Raw genomic sequence first — 16,975 nt, forward strand, 5'->3', positions numbered from 1 at the left:
GCCCTAGCTGGACTCAATTGAAGGTGTAGAACAGCCTGAGTTAAATATATGAGTGTCACAGCAAAGGGTCTGAATACTTAGGACCATGTGATATTTCAGTTTTTCTTTTTTAATAAATGTGCAAAAATGTCAACAATTCTGTGTTTTTCTGTCAATATGGGGTGATGTGTGTACAATAATGAGGAAAAAAAATGAACTTAAATGATTTTAGCAAATGGCTGCAATATAACAAAGAGTGAAAAATTTAAGGGGTCTGAATACTTTCCTGTACCCACTGTGTATATATATATATATATATATATATATATATATATATATATATATATATATATATGTATATGTATATGTGTGTGTGTATGTATGTATATGTGTGCAATTTAAGTAGCTTCGACCTCACAAACATAAAAATTTTTATAAAACAGAAAACAGCAAAACATCACAAAACCTTACGAAAAAACATCACAAACCCCGGGCATTTATAATAATTTTTCATATAGCTACTATTTAAAATTTATGGTACCTTTTATCTTTGTTTCAAATAAGTATTTACACTCATAACTGCGTTTGAAACAAAAGACCTAGAAGCTTTAACGGTCCTCCACTTGGGCACTCTATATCGCTTTCCTGAGGGAAGCAATTCAAATTCTAAAAACAAAATGTGGGATGTATCCTCTAGGATAGTCAAAGACTTCCTGAGAACATTTCTCTCACAAAGCAGACAAACCCAACTGTACAGATCCTGTAGTCTTTGACCCTAAATTAATTATGTGCTGAAGCTGGGATCTACTTTTAACATTTAAGCCATAAAACCAACAGATCATAGCAAAGGTTAAAACACTTTCAATAAAAGATCTATAAAACATTATCAATATGGATTTATCCACTTCAAAGGACTTAAGCTTCCTCAGTAAATATAACCGCTTTTGTGCTTTCAATATAATAAGATTTGTGTTTTCCACCCACCTAAGTTTATCATCAATTAATGTACCCAAATACTTATATGAACTGACCTTCTCAACCTCTTTACCCGCAATAACTACTTTAGATGGAGTTCCGACAGAATTATAGAATTCTATAGTCATATCCTTAGTTTTGGATACGTTAATTTGTAAATGAGAACTCTCACACCAATCCAAAAAATATTTCAAAATGGGCCCATGCTCTGTGTCACCTTGCTTTAACAGACTCAGCACCACTGTATCATCGGCATATTTAATAATATGTCTGTCTGGATATTGACTTCTGCACCTATCTGTATATAAAATAAATAATAAAGGTGAAAGAATACAACCCTGGGGACAGCCCACTGAAGAATGCAGTTCCCCGGAATGTTCTTCATTCACCCGTACTATTTGAGATGATCTGGTCAGAAAATCTAAAATCCAGGCCTCCAAACACTTAGGGACATTAAATTCAGAAAGCAAAGTTCAGCTAAAAGAATTGGTTGAATAGTATTAAACGCTGAAGAAAAATCTATAAATAATAAACGAGCATGATGCTTACCGATATCCACATGTTTATATATGTAATTTAAGAGTGTCAGAGTGGCATCCTCCACACTCCTATTTCTCCTATAGGCAAATTGTAGCGGATCAATCAGCTGACTAGTATGCTCTACGAGCCAAAATTTAACAATTCTCTCAAAACACTTACCGGTAATTAATAATGATGTTAAAGAAATTGGTCTAAAATCATTCATTTGTTTGGCATTGGTCTTTTTAGGAATCGGTACAATAATTGATTTTTTCCACACTGAGGGTACTCTCTGTAATTTCAATGAGGTCTGAAAAATGAAATGACTTATATCACAGAGCTGATAAGCACAGCTCTTCAAAACTCTCCCACTGACTTTATCAGCCCCAGGGCTTTTATTTTGTTGGGTGGTCTGTGAAACCTTCAAAACAGAAGCTTTATCAATTTGCAGATATTCCTCTGTTTTCAAACCTGAATAAAAATCCCTACTCATTTTATTAAAATCGTGTGTATCAAATCGCCTAAAAAAATCATTAAATTCATCTGCTATCTCTCCCTTTTCTATCCTAGACTCAGTCAAAATAATTCCAGTTGATTCTTTATTTTTTGCACCAGCCATTGGTTTTATTTCTTTCCATGCTGACTGAATATTTCCCTTAATGAACTTGTCCTCCATTGATTCCTTATATTTCATTTTTGCCCTCCTAATTTCTCATTTTACTATCTTATTAACCTGCCTCTTTTCCAAATCTGTTCCTTGGTAAAAAAAAAAAAACCCCGTTTCTTATTTAAAACATATTTCAATGATTTTGTCACCCAAGGCTTATTATTTGAGTAGATTCTTACATTTTTCCTAGGTATCACAGACTCTTCACAAAAGTGAATATAAGAACTCACAACATCAGCTCGGTCATCATTGTCTACACAAGGAGTTTTAAAAATAGCCCATTCAGTCCGATCTAATATTATCATCAGTCCATCTTTGAAAAGACGCAATAACTGGCCTTGTTCTCTGCAACACTGGTTTATAACATGGTTGCAAAGAAACTGCATTATGGTCTGCACAACCAATTGGGGGTCTGGAAAAGGATCTATATGCGTTCGGTATTGACCCATAACATAAATCAAGTGTTTTTTGATGACGTGTAGGACAGTCAATATATTGCTGGAAATGTAAAACTCCCAAGGAACATTTGTTAAAATCCCCCATAATAAAATGGGGAGCATCCGGTGAACGCAACTGATAGCGCTGCACCACCTGATTGATGATATTCGTTGCCTTCTGAACATCAGATTTCGGGTGAATATATACCACTGAAACAAAAAGTTGCTGAAATTCTCTTGGCAAATAAAAAGGCCGGATAGATACAGTCAATAGTTCTATATTAGCAGTGCACATTTCCTCACGTACAATCACTGTCTTTGCCCATCGATTGTTCACGTACAAACAGACACCTCCTCCTTGAGACTTCCCTGTGACTGAAGGGTCACGGTCCAGCCGTAGAGGTGCCCCAAACCCGTCCAAAGACAGTTCGGTGTCACAATCCTTCCCGTTTAACCAGGTCTCTGTCAATGCAATCATACAAGCATCTCTGTACTCCCGAAAACAGCGCACATTTGCCTGCAGCTCATTCACTTTTCTTCGTAAGGATTGCACATTCGCGAGGATTATACTGGGCAGTGGAATGCGCTTAAACCCAAACTTTTTTAGCTTCAGTCGAATTCCCCCGCGCTTCCCCCTCTTTCTCGTCTTGATATTAAAATCCCAATTTTCATACCTTATACAAGTGAAACTCGAAAAATTCGAATATCGTGCAAAAGTTCATTAATTTCAGTAATTCAACTTAAAAGGTGAAACAAATATATTATATAGACTCATTACAAGCAAAGTAAGATATTTCAAGCCTTTATTTGATATAATTTTGATGATTATGGCTTACAGCTTATGAAAACCCCAAATTCAGAATCTCAGAAAATTAGAATATTACATGAAATCAATAAAAAAAAAGGATTTTAAATACAGAAATATCGGCCCTCTGAAAAGTATAATCATGCATATGTACTCAGTACTTGGTTTGGGCCCCTTTTGCATTAATTACTGCCTCAATGCGACGTGGCATGGATGCTATCAGCCTGTGGCACTTCTGAGGTGTTTTGGAAGACCAAGATGCTTCAATAGCGGCCTTCAGCTCTTCTGCATTGTTTGGTCTCATGTCTCTCATCTTTCTCTTGGCAATGCCCCATAGATTCTCTATGGGGTTCAGGTCAGGCGAGTTTGCTGGCCAATCAAGCACAGTAATACCATGGTCATTGAACCAGGTTTTGGTACTTTTGGCAGTGTGGGCAGGTGCTAAGTCCTGCTGGAAAATGAAGTCAGCATCTCCATAAAGCTTGTCTGCTGAAGGAAGCATGAAGTGCTCGAAAATGTCCTGGTAGACGGGTGCGTTGACTCTGGACTTAATAAAGCACAGTGGACCAACACCAGCCGATGACATGGCTCCCCAAACCAACACAGACTGTGGAAACTTCACACTGGACTTCAAGCATCTTGGATTGTGTGCCTCTCCATTCTTCCTCCAGACTCTGGGACCTTGGTTTCCAAATGAGATGCAAAATTTGCTCTCATCAGAAAAGAGGACTTTGGACCACTGAGCAACAGACCAGTTCTTTTTTTCTTTAACAATTCCCGGCTGTATTGTAGCGTTGGATATCGTGAGGATTCCTGAGCACTCCAAACAACCCAGAAAAATGTCCAAAAGGTCAAAAAACAAAACCAATCCATTCCGTCTGATGACTCTTCAATATATTAAAGAAAACAGTGCTCCGGGTAACTGAGTTTCAACATAAAAAACAAGGAACGAGAGACAACTTTGTGTACTAAACACACCAAACACACGAGGCATACGCTACCGGTCGCTACAAGAGCAGCCCCTGGTCGCTATATATATCTAATATATATATATATATATATATATATAGATATATATATATAGATATATCTATATAGATATATATAGATATAGATATATATAGATATAGATATATATAGATATATATATATATAGATATATATATATATAGATATATATATATATATATATATATATATATATATATAGATATATATATATATATATATATATATAGATATAGATATATATATATATATATCACTCACCTAAAGGATTATTAGGAACACCTGTTCAATTTCTCATTAATGCAATTATCTAATCAACCAATCACATGGCAGTTGCTTCAATGCATGTAGGGGTGTGGTCCTGGTCAAGACAATCTCCTGAACTCCAAACTGAATGTCAGAATGGGAAAGAAAGGTGATTTAAGCAATTTTGAGTGTGGCATGGTTGTTGGTGCCAGACGGGCGGTCTGAGTATTTCACAATCTGCTCAGTTACTGGGATTTTCACGCTACAACCATTTCTAGGGTTTACAAAGAATGGTGTGAAAAGGAAAAACATCCAGTATGCGGCAGTCCTGTGGGCTTAAAATGCCTTGTTGATGCTAGAGGTCAGAGGAGAATGGGCCGACTGACTCAAGCTGATAGAAGAGCAACTTTGCCTGAAATAACCACTCGTTACAACCGAGGTATGCAGCAAAGCATTTGTGAAGCCACAACATGCACAACCTTGAGGCGGATGGGCTACAACAGCAGAAGACCCCACTGGGTATCACTCATCTCCACTACAAATAGGAAAAAGAGGCTACAATTTGCAAGAGCTCACCAAAATTGGACAGTTGAAGACTGGAAAAATGTTGCCTGGTCTGATGAGTCTCGATTTCTGTTGAGACATTCAGATGGTAGAGTCAGAATTTGGCGTAAACAGAATGAGAACATGGATCCATCATGCCTTGTTACCACTGTGCAGGCTGGTGGTGGTGGTGGTGTAATGGTGTGGGGGATGTTTTCTTGGCACACTTTAGTCCCCTTAGTGCCAATTGGGCATCGTTTAAATGCCACGGCCTACCTGAGCATTGTTTCTGACCATGTCCATCCCTTTATGGCCACCATGTACCCATCCTCTGATGGCTACTTCCAGCAGGATAATGCACCATGTCACAAAGCTCGAATCATTTCAAATTGGTTTCTTGAACATGACAATGAGTTCACTGTACTAAAATGGCCCCCACAGTCACCAGATCTCAACCCAATAGAGCATCTTTGGGATGTGGTGGAACGGAAGCTTCAGTGCCCTGGATGTGCATCCCACAAATCTCCATCAACTGCAAGATGCTATCCTATCAATATGGGCCAACATTTCTAAAGAATGCTTTCAGCACCTTGTTGAATCAATGCCACGTAGAATTAAGGCAGTTCTGAAGGCTGAAAGGGGTCAAACACAGTATTAGTATGGTGTTCCTAATAATCCTTTAGGTGAGTGTATGTGTGTGTGTGTGTGTGTGTGTGTATATATGTGTGTGTGTGTGTGTGTGTGTGTGTTTATATATATATATATATGTATATATGTGTGTATATATATGTATGTATATATGTGTGTGTGTATATATATGTGTATATATGTGTGTGTGTGTATATTCAAATTCAAATTCAAAAATGATTTATTGGCATGACTGTACATATTACAATATTGCCAAAGCTTGGAACACATAGAATAATTATAAAGACATCAAAATAATAAAGTATATAACTTAAATTTAAATGTACAAATTAAATTCATTGTACAAATTAACAGTGTAACAGATTACAATGTCTGTGAACATTCGACACCACAGTGTTTTAACACATATATACATATACATACACACACACATATACATTACTGAGGGTCACTGTGGTGGACAGTAGGGAAACACACTGAGGTCAGACACACACACACACACACACACACACACACACACACACACATACATTCACCTGCTGTCTCTCAGTCTGTGGCACACACACACGTATCTGGCAGCCAGTGCTGCTGTCTGTCCCTCTCCTAGTAAGGTCTTTATCTGAACTATTTCAGTCATGGCTGTAAAGTCCTGTATTAAGTCAGTGAGTTTGTTGAAGTAGAGTTCTCTGACTGAGCTGTATTTTTGACAGTGAAGGAGGAAGTGTGTCTCTGTCTCGATCTCTCCTGTCCTACACTGAACACAAACCCTTTGCTCTCGGGGTAACCAGCTCTTTCTGTGTCTGCCGGTCTCGTTGTGTTCACTCAGCCTGTACTTGCTCAGGATCCGTCTCTGCTTTGTGTCTCTCACACTCTGGAGATATTCTGCCAATTCATATTTTGATTTGAAAGTTCGATAGAATTTTAATTTACTTTGTGTTTTAGTTTCCTGATCCCAATGTTCCAGATATGTATTTTTAGACTGTTTGATAATTTGGTTTATTCTGATGTGTGTGTGAGAAGCAGTGCTGGTCAGAGACTGGTTAGAGTTAGTCGGGTTAGTGAGTCTCAGGACCAGCTGACTGATATATACTGTGTGTGTGTGTGTGTGTGTGTATATATATATATATATATATATGTATATATATATATTCAACTAGAATACCCTCCATGTTTGTGGCTGTGACAGGGCGGAGGGCGGGGCCGGGTCGTGATTATACACACCCGGTTCCTTATCAGGCTAATTAAGCCTCCGAGAGGGATAAAGGCCGATTGCGGACGGTGGTGCGGGAGAGAGATTTCGTTTTCGGACTTGTCCGTCATGTGTGTGTGTTTGTCTAATGTTTAAGTTAATCATTAAAATATTATTTATATTGACAAGCCGGTTCTCACCTCCTTTCCATTGAACTACTTTACAGTGGCCTAGTTGAAATTGTTAGTTTGTATGTCTTGTTTCTAGCACACCCTACAACTTAGTCAAGTAGTCTCTCTTCACTGTGCCCATCTGTGTGTGCTCCATTATATTATTCAGGTCTGTCAGACTGACGTGTTTTCACGCTGCTGATACGATTACACAGCTCATCCCTGCATTCTCTTGTACTGAGTTATCTGATGTTTTTACTGGCTTCTTTCACATCTGTGAAGTTAAAATTATATTGGCCTCATCCTGTTTAATGTGTTGTGTTTAGCTTGAAAATAAATTTTGAAAGCACACTAGGCAGCGATTGGTTGTAACAGTTTATCATTAAGGTTTCTATTATCTAAATTCTGCTAGGTGAATATGCTGTTTGTGTAAATCACACATTACCTTGGCCTGACCTACTTAAAGTCATTTCTCACACATTGCCCTGATGAGGTGCAACTGCACTGGTTCTTACCTACACCGTAAAACCCAAATAAGTTAGCAGTAATAAAAATGTAATCAGTCACATCAAATTTAAGTTAATAAATTACAAGTTTAAGTTGGCAGAACTGTCAGATTTTGATTTTGTACTACTCGTGTGTTGATTGCACAACTTGAAAAATATAGTATGCTTACTCATACATTTTGATGGAACTTAACTTGTGTTACTCTTTGGCTGAACATAAAATTAACAAGTAATCTAAATTTAAATACTTCAAGTAGAGGAAACATAACTAGTACTTGCTAGAATTGGTTAGTAAAGTGAAAGCTAGCATGATGTATGCATTTTAAGTGGTAAAACTATGCTTTGATTAACATAGCAATTGCTCAATGAGTGAAGCATAACATTTTTAACTTGAACCTGTCCTTAACCAAAGCTCAAGCTCCACTATTCACCATTAAGGAAGGGTACAATGGGGATTAAGGCCCTGTGGTTTAAAGGCTCCTTTTGATATTTTTTTTTCCCAAAACACTAAATAGCAACAAAAAACTACCACAGTACTTTCCTTAAAACCTGTTTGTCACTATACACTGCAAAATATTCCTGATCCATGAGATCGTTGCATGTTGTGTTTAAAGTTTGATTTTGAGGCAATTTGATCTAATTTTTAAAAATGCTGAAGATTTACATTCTTTAGGTGTGCAGGGTAGTTGTATGAGTACATTTCTAGACATACTTCACCTGGGAATGTAGGCATTATCCTGTGGCCTGAAAATATGATTTAATATTCGCAAAAATAATTTACTGTTTTTTTTTTTTTTAAACAAGCACAATTTAACCACAAGGAACAACTTCGTTTATATAGCACTTATAGTTTAAATGAGATGTGTGCAGTGGATACACATTTCAGAATCTCCCTGGATGTATTAGTTCATCTAGGAATTTCTTTCCTTCTCATTTATGAATTCTGAGGATTCGGAAACCCTACGCCAAGGGATAATATTATTATTAATATTAATAATAGTAGGGAAGTATGCATGTTGGAAGCATCCAAGGTGATTGGAGGAGGCCTTCCCCAGCTCTGTCTTCCCACTTTCAATGTTGGCTCTGTTATGTAGGGGTTACAAAGCTCTGCTCTTCTCTATGCTACTTTGGAACTATATAAAAGTTCTATCAAAATTTAACTGAATTCTTCTAACTAGATTGTAATATTTAACAAAAAATTACAATTTAGGTTTAAGAATTGAAATAAAAAAGCAGAACATAAACTGAGAATAGATATCAGGCAGCAGCAACTTGGTGTGGGTGAATGAATGTTTGTTTGCATGTGTTTAAGTGGTACTGTTGCCACGGTTGCCAAGCGTAGATTAGACGATACACTGCCAAGCAAGAGAGGAGCCCATAGTTTCAGGGATGCTCATATTGCATCCTTCCTAGAATAGATGCAAATGCCTATTGTTTCATTTCGTTAGCATGAATAAAGGATAATGAGATGCTCACTTTCAGCATGCTTATGGTGCAAAAAAAATATGGACAGTTCTTATAACCAGTCCAAACACACACCATTAATTATTATATATTTTTTTTCAATCACCCATACATTCTGTCTTAACCATTTCTTGTATTTGTTTCTCCATTTTTCTCACAGAATGCCAAGTCCTTGTCCTCTTCAGACAGCCTAGCGAAGGTGCAGGAGGTAGCAAGCTGGCTTTTGGAAATGAACCAGGATCTGCTGTCGGGGGGCAGCGGCAGCAGGGAGGCCCAGCAGCAGAGGCCGAGACCGGGGGCAGCAGCAGCAGGTAACAGCACACCCCAGCCCCAGGCAGAGCACATGAATCAGGTGCTTGAGGAGCATGGGCAGGAGGCGCAGCCACAAAGGAGGGAGCAGGGCGAGGAGGACGCTGAAAGAGAGCGACCGAGGGAGGGAGAGGAGGAACCATGGCCTTCTGGAGGCGAGGAAGGGCAGAGGAGCGAGGTGAATGGAGCAGAGAAGGGCGCCCAGTGGATGTGGGAACAGGAGCAGCGACGAAACCGCAGGCGGCATCATGAGGAAGAGGATAATGAGGTGGAGGACAATAACAACAGTGGAAGAGAGGAGCAGGTCGGGGCAGGACTTCGTTCTGAGGAAGAAGAGGATGGGGAGGAAATGGACCAGGACAGTGATGAGTTTGAGCACTCAGAAGAGAGCGGAAGGGAAGTGGAGGAGGATGAGGAAGGCGAGGAGGAGGAAGGCGAGGATGGCCTCCACTCTCTCTCCATTAGGACCAGTGTGTCGGACCTTAATGATAACACAGACCAGTCCTCTGGACGACAGCACCAAAGCTCACACTCTGTCTTCAAGAATAAGGTAAGTGTTTGAATTTTACCTTTTTGACTGGTTAAAGTGTAATCTTGGACTGATTCTGATAAGGTCTAGTGTGTATAATGCTGCCTTAAAACACATATTGTAAGTTCTCTCTTTTGAGTTAAGCCAAGTGCACACTACACCAGTGCTATGTCCACATTAATCTGGATAAGTTTTCTAAACCCTCTCAGTCCACACTGCTGATTTCAAGCATTTTCCAAAAGTTGAAAATTAAAATGCTTAAATCCTCTAAAAAATTGCAGTTCCATGTATGGGTTAAAACGCAATTGTCCTAGTGTTTCGTCACCGGACAGCAATTCTGAGTAAACTTTGCACCGGAATGCATTGTGAAGGTTGTGCAAAGTAACATTTATCTTTAACAATACTCTCAATATGAAAAACGGGCACAAAAACGGCACTACATTGTGGGCCGGCATCTTGATTGTTTTCAGATATCTCCGTCTTCGGTCCACACAACGGCTGCTTCAGATTCCAAAGGTATCTAGCTGTCTTGTTGCCTCAGTGCCCTATCAGTCAGTGACTCAACGGATAGCGTTTGCGTTCGAAGGCACCTCCAGAAACTTGTTTTGGACAGTCTACTGAGGCAACTGATTAACGGCTGGTTCCCACTAAAGGTATCGCGTCTGCTTCATTCATCCAACCGATCCAAAATGGTCTAATAATCTAGAACAAAATCAATAGAGTTTTGGTGATAACCAAGTGTATATTTCATAACTATAATACTAATTTCTCGCTAGAAACAAAATCAATAGTTGGAAAAAACTTACATTATACAGAAATTGGCTATCAACTAACTGCCTCTTCGGCCACCCTTTTTTTGTCTTTATCTCAAATGCTGTGGATCAGCATGCACAGGATTGTGGGATTTCATAGGCAGTGAAACTGCCTTCAAAAATTTATCAGATGAAGGTATCTCATTAGACAGGATGTGACACGAATGTGATGTGCCTTGATCCCCTCCTTCCTCCATATACAGCCTCCGAAGACAGCGTTTTGACATTTGTCCATTTATTTGTAGTTTTTTTTCCCGAAAAGTTCGTTTTTTGCTGTCAAAAATACCATCTAAGTGTAGACAGAAGGCCAAAAAGTAGAGAACAAAATGCGTTTTCAGATAAAATCATATTAGTGTGGACATGTCCTGAGACTTTCACCAGTCTCAAAACGTCAAAGGAGACAAATTTGATTTGTGTAGTGTGCACTATGCTTTATGCAGTTATAATAACATTCACATATTCAAGATGGAAACACAATACAGAAGTAGCCAAACCAAATAAACAATGGACGACCTGGCAAAAGTCGTATTTCAGCGAAAAAACAACTGAATACTGTATATGTATCTTAAAAATTAATTTGCACAAAGAAAGCCACAAATGATCATTAGCTTTACATTTGTTGACTATACTCTGTTTTAAACAGTACTTTTCTCATGTGCAAGTAAATTGAAATAATATTTCAGACCAAGGCTCATAAATTGAGTTATATTTATCTTATGTAGGCAGTTTTGTGCTCTTGAGCTGAGACATTTTTACCATGGTGTTTGTCTCCCTCTACTGGGCATTTTGGATTGTAAATTAGAAAACACATTTGTCAGCTTTATTTTTTTAATTATAATTTTTTGGCAATCTCCTTTTCCTGTTGAGCAAATTTGACCCATTTCTGAGGCTTCCAATAGCCTCCAGATTAATATGGCAGGTGGCTTGTAACCTATCACTGACCTCTAGAGGAAAGAGTTGAGTTAGGTTTGCGCTTTATTTGACTGTACTGCTTGTAGTCTGTATATGTAAGTATGCTGAAAGTGTAAGAATATGTGAGGATACTCTGAGACCCCTGCTCAGTGTGTGTGTGTGTGTGTTTTGATAACATCAGACCCCAAGCTTGACCTCTAACTCAAACTTTCTCTCTGATTGGTTGAAAGGCCCATCACTGACATACGGACAGTCTCTCTAAGCCTATGGCTGTCATTATATCTTCTTCATGATTAATAGAGTGCAACAGTTTGGTTCTAGAAGTAAAAATTACAATAATTGCTTCTATAGGGGAATTGGTTACTACAGATTTACAAGCCTTTATAAATTTAAATTTGATAAATCTTTAAAGACAGACCTTCTATGAGCTCTGAGGTTGTTTATAGATTGTATATGCTTCTGCTGAAGCAATCAGTCAATGCTATTTTAATATATATATTTGTAATATCGTAATCATGGGATTGTAGTTTGCTTTCTCATTAAAGGCGTTAAGTACATAGTCTTGTACCATTTGTTTTTTTGTCAGATTTGCAAATACTTTTTTGCTTGAAATCAAAGTTTGTAATGATGGTGGTGACGTAGTGGGCTAAGCACATAATTGGTAATCAGAATGTTGCTGGTTCGATCCCCACAGCCACCACCATTGTGTCCTTGAGCAAGGCAATTCCGGAGGAATTGTCCCTTTAATAAGTGCACTGTAAGTTGCTTTGGATAAAAGCGTCTGCCAAATGCATGAATGTAAATGTAATGATGTGATTCACCTCAGAGTTAGATGGTTTGGTTTATGACATGGAACTCTTTTATGAAGAATTTTATGAAATCCCTATGGAAAAAATTCATTGCAAAATGCGGCCGGAAACCAGATTGCTGAACAAGTAGACTGGTTTACACTCCACAATTTCCCGTGTGTGTGAAATACATTTTTAAAAGTTCACATATTCCATGTGGTCTTAAATTTTATGTGTGGCCATTTAAAATGTATGCATAATAAATATAAAAAGGTTTTAGATGCAGTAAAGCATTTCACACTAGGACATGTCAACTTTCTAAAAGTATTACTATCCACATGCATCAAGTGGCCATATAGGAAGTCCTCGGTCAAACACATGACCATGACACACTGCTGCCTGCATTCCAGGAATGTGCGCTTGTGTATTTTCATCATCAGTTTGAATCAAAGAGCGATGGAGTGTGTTTTTGAGCAAAGCTAAGAGACAAAGCAAATGGAGGTAGAGAGGTGTGAGTGGGAGTAAAGGCAAGAGTGCACAGACTCTCCTTATTCTAATTGCTGTGCCTCATCAAGCAAAGTCGTCACGCTTGTCATCGTGCTGATGGAAGACTACCCAAAATCTTTGCACCATTCCTCTCCGTAACTGAACGCCATGGGTAATCGCAGTATGAAGAAGGTTGCACTGTTACTGGTGAGTGAAAACTGCCAGAGAACATCTGTGTGGAGAGCGTCTCCATTAACCTTTTGAAACGACTGTGCTTTTCAGATAAGATCCCAAGAGTGATTTTCTGATTGTGTTAGTAACAAACAAGGCTGAAGTTCAGATTACTGTAATGGATCCATTACAGTTCTCTGAACGTCAGCCTTGCTTGTGAACTGCCTGACATCATGTCAGTTGTTTAACTCAACATATTGGCTGTTTCTCACCCTAGTGAGCTGGCTACCTAGACAGCATTTTTGGGAATTGCATTTGTGCCAGCCAAAAATGCTGCTGTCTTGGAGCTGACCTATAGTGCCCAAAAATGTTATCTATAAATGCAGCTCACAAGGTTTTCAGACACTTTTAGATAAATTGATCTAATGTGATTTTTTTGAATTAATGCATTGGCAATAATTTTGCAAAATATCTTTAACATTGTTTGCATTTGGAGTGACATGTAGACTCGATGGTAGAGCACGTATCTGTAGCTGGTGTCCTATTCCCCTTGGCTAATCAAGATTTCATTTTGAAATTGAATAGGGAGTGTGCTGACCCTTTGAAAATTTGGTCATTCTAAAATATTATCCTTGAGGAAAGGTTGTCCCAGCCAGTTTTATCTCTGGTTGAAATTATGCACTCAGGGCTTTTCACAGAATGCTAATGTGGAGTTATTGAAAAAGCTGTGATAGAAGTAACGGTGGGTATTCATGCTGATATTGTATTAAAAGACAACATCCTGCAAATCAGTGTTTGCTTTGATCTCAGTAATGATTGAATTCCCTCATGCAGTTGAAGGCAACACAGTAAAGAACACGCATGTGCGCACACAACACTGGGTAGTTTCTGTGCAGACTGAACAGAACTTTATGTCTCATCAGTTCCTGAGGTTGAGTTTTAACAGGTTGAATTTTGCAGGGTCGAATAAATAAGCTTTGAACTTGGAATTAACTTAAACACTTACCTTTTCAGCTTCAGCAATTTCTTCCTGTAGTTGGGTAGGGCCTACATTTTTTTCATTTTGAAATTATGTATATCACATTTAATGAGTAGTCACTTCACATGACAGTTATCACACATGACCTAAATTGCATTTAAAAAAACAAACAATTGAAGTTTTAAGTATTTTTATAGGCAGAATCTGAGGGGAAAAAATAGCACTTATATAGGTTCTTTGTTATCATTTAAAGATCATTGCTCTGAAATGCATTTTGTTGTGCAAACTTATAGTTTTTTTTTTTCCGTCTAAAAAGCTTTAAAAATTTAACTTTAACCAACCAGCAGCTGTGCAGTTATTGTTACTTAGCTTGTTGGAAAGAAACAGTTTCTAAGCACCTGTGTGTGTTGGGGCTGTCTTATTGAATGCCCCAGACATGTTTGGCATGCCTCTGGTCAGCGAGACTGATGCAGGCAGATTCCTAAATTAACTTTTTAATTTGCCAATGGTATGTTGAGACGGTTGGAATAATTGCTGCCATGAAACTGAAAACTGTTGATTTTAAATGATGCTTCATCCAAGCCCCTAAATGTCTGTAAATCCAAGTTTACCAAGTTTCTCTTATGTCAAGGAAAAAACTATATATATATATTAGATTTATGCCTTTCAATTTCATAACAGATATCATTCATGTTAGTTCATAGTGCATTAATTGATGTTAACAAATAAAACTTTGAATTTAAAAATGTATTACTATATGTTGAAATTAACATTTAAGTTTAATAAATGCGTAAGGTATTGTTCATTGTTAGTTAATGTTAACTAATGTTAACAAGTGGAAACTTATAGTATAGTGTTACTCAAATATAAATCAAATTGAAACTTTAATAAACTAAAATGTAAAAAAAAAGTAAGATAAGTATTATTAATTAAAAATTATTGGAAATTAGTTCTAAAGTTGTAATGCGTTAATCTTAAAAATAGGCTCAAGTATTACTTAAATGTGTTTTTTACATTGCAAACTGCGTGCATTGTTAAACATCCTAAGAACGTTACCAGTCAACTGACCATTTTGTTTACACAACAAAGCCAATGTTTATTTAAATTTGGTCACTCTGTTGCTCACAGAGAACTTTGCATGATCTGTTGCTTTAACTACAGCTCTCTGAATTGAATGATAGTTGTTGCTTGTGGTCCACATTTTCCAAAATTTTCTTTCAGCTCACCCCTCCAAGTTTTGAAGTCAGGAACATTATAAAGGGCCTTTCTCTCCACACACAATCCACATCACAATAGCCCAAAGGCTTTTTACACTTTTAAATGCAAAGGGCAAATGTTGGTGTCTCATGTTTTGCGTGTGCCTGCATTTAGTGTCAGCATCTGACTGGTATGCATGTTTGTTTTCGCTGTTGAATGGTTAGTATGTGATTGTGACATGTTTTCGTGTAGCTTTTTTTGTTGTTGTCCTGATGAGTTTGCTGTCACAATGTTCACTTCCATTTTCAACTTGGATTCTTTCCAGGCAATATGTTTCTGGCAGTCTGCTTTACAACTGTCTGCTCAAAGTACATGGCACTTGTGTTTAAAACAGAGATTGAAGCCATCAATTAACCTTTAGCATTGAAAATGTGAACATTTAAATGTAGTTTCTTCTAGCAAAAGGACTAAATATATTGTTGTAACAAATGCTCACTAGAATAACACATCAGAAACACTTAATAGATACAGATGGTTGTTTTGGTTTATGTACAATTAAAGGTGTTATTGATTTGAGGCTAACTGACTGCTGAAGCAGTGTTAGCAGATTATTGTGTGGCAGATTAAGCTGTAGACACATCAATGTTTCCTGTCATAATGGAATATTTTTTCTTCACAGAAACCATACAAAGAGATAAAAGCAAGCAGTCCCCATCAGTTGTTATGTGTTATGTAAACCAGAGCCTCTTTAGATCTGTGCTTAACACAAGCCATGGGTTTGTATTCAAACACTCTATTGAATCAGGAAACTGGGTAAATACTTTACAAAATGAACAAGCTTAGAATGTTAATGCCCAAAAAGCTGTCCACCAACCTCAGCATCCACAAAATATTCTCTAATTTTAAGATGCACTCAGTATTTATTTTAGTATAATTTTGAAACAAATGCATATAATGTTCTCCTTTTTCTCCCAATTTGGAATGAGCTTTATGTCCTCGTGGTGGCATAGTGACTCAATCTGGGTGGCGGAGGACGAATCTTAGTTTCCTCCTCGTCTGAGACCATCAATCCGCACATTCTATCACATGGCTTGTTGAGCGCATTACTATGGAGACTTAGTGCGTGTGGAGGTCTCACACTATTCTCCAAAGCCTCCACACACAACTCACCACACGCCCCACCGAGAGTGAGAACCACACATTATAGCGACCACAAGGAGGTCACCCCTTGTGAGACTCCCCTCATTAGCTACCGGGCCAATTTGGTAGACCTGGCTGGAGTCACTCAGCACGCCCTTGATCAAGGGGTGGTAGTCAGCATCTTTACTCGCTGAGCTACCCAGGCCCCTGGGGGACATTGTATTAACTTTTTTTAAAGCCATGATGGTAAAAACAGCTATTTGTAATTTTTGTGTTGGGGCCAGTAATATTTTGGCAGGGCCAGTAAAAATCTGAAGCACTGGCCCAACCGGGCCAATAGAATAAATTCTTAGCGTTGAGCCCTGCATTGCGCTCCTACATCAAGCACAGGGAATTGTGAGCTTCAAATCATGATCGAGCCAAGGAGACTGGAGATTTGTAGTGAAAAGGAAGTTACATTTTGGTCTTTTTCTCACCCAAAATGATCATATTGCTA

General features: G+C 38.1%; 1 protein-coding gene across 2 annotated transcripts in view; it reads left to right on the top strand.

The window, feature by feature from the left end:
* LOC127643578 (F-box/WD repeat-containing protein 7) overlaps window positions 1–16,975 on the top strand; it is a 330,093-nt gene that overhangs the window by 136,044 nt on the left and 177,074 nt on the right. For both annotated transcript variants that reach the window (XM_052126362.1, XM_052126361.1), the window contains one exon: window positions 9,317–10,015. In XM_052126362.1, the coding sequence (XP_051982322.1) occupies window positions 9,386–10,015 (630 nt within the window). In that variant the 5' untranslated portion in view covers window positions 9,317–9,385. The remainder of the gene's footprint in view (window positions 1–9,316; window positions 10,016–16,975) is intronic.

Source organism: Xyrauchen texanus, chromosome 5 (genome assembly GCF_025860055.1).
Source record: "Xyrauchen texanus isolate HMW12.3.18 chromosome 5, RBS_HiC_50CHRs, whole genome shotgun sequence".
NCBI lineage: Eukaryota > Metazoa > Chordata > Actinopteri > Cypriniformes > Catostomidae > Xyrauchen > Xyrauchen texanus.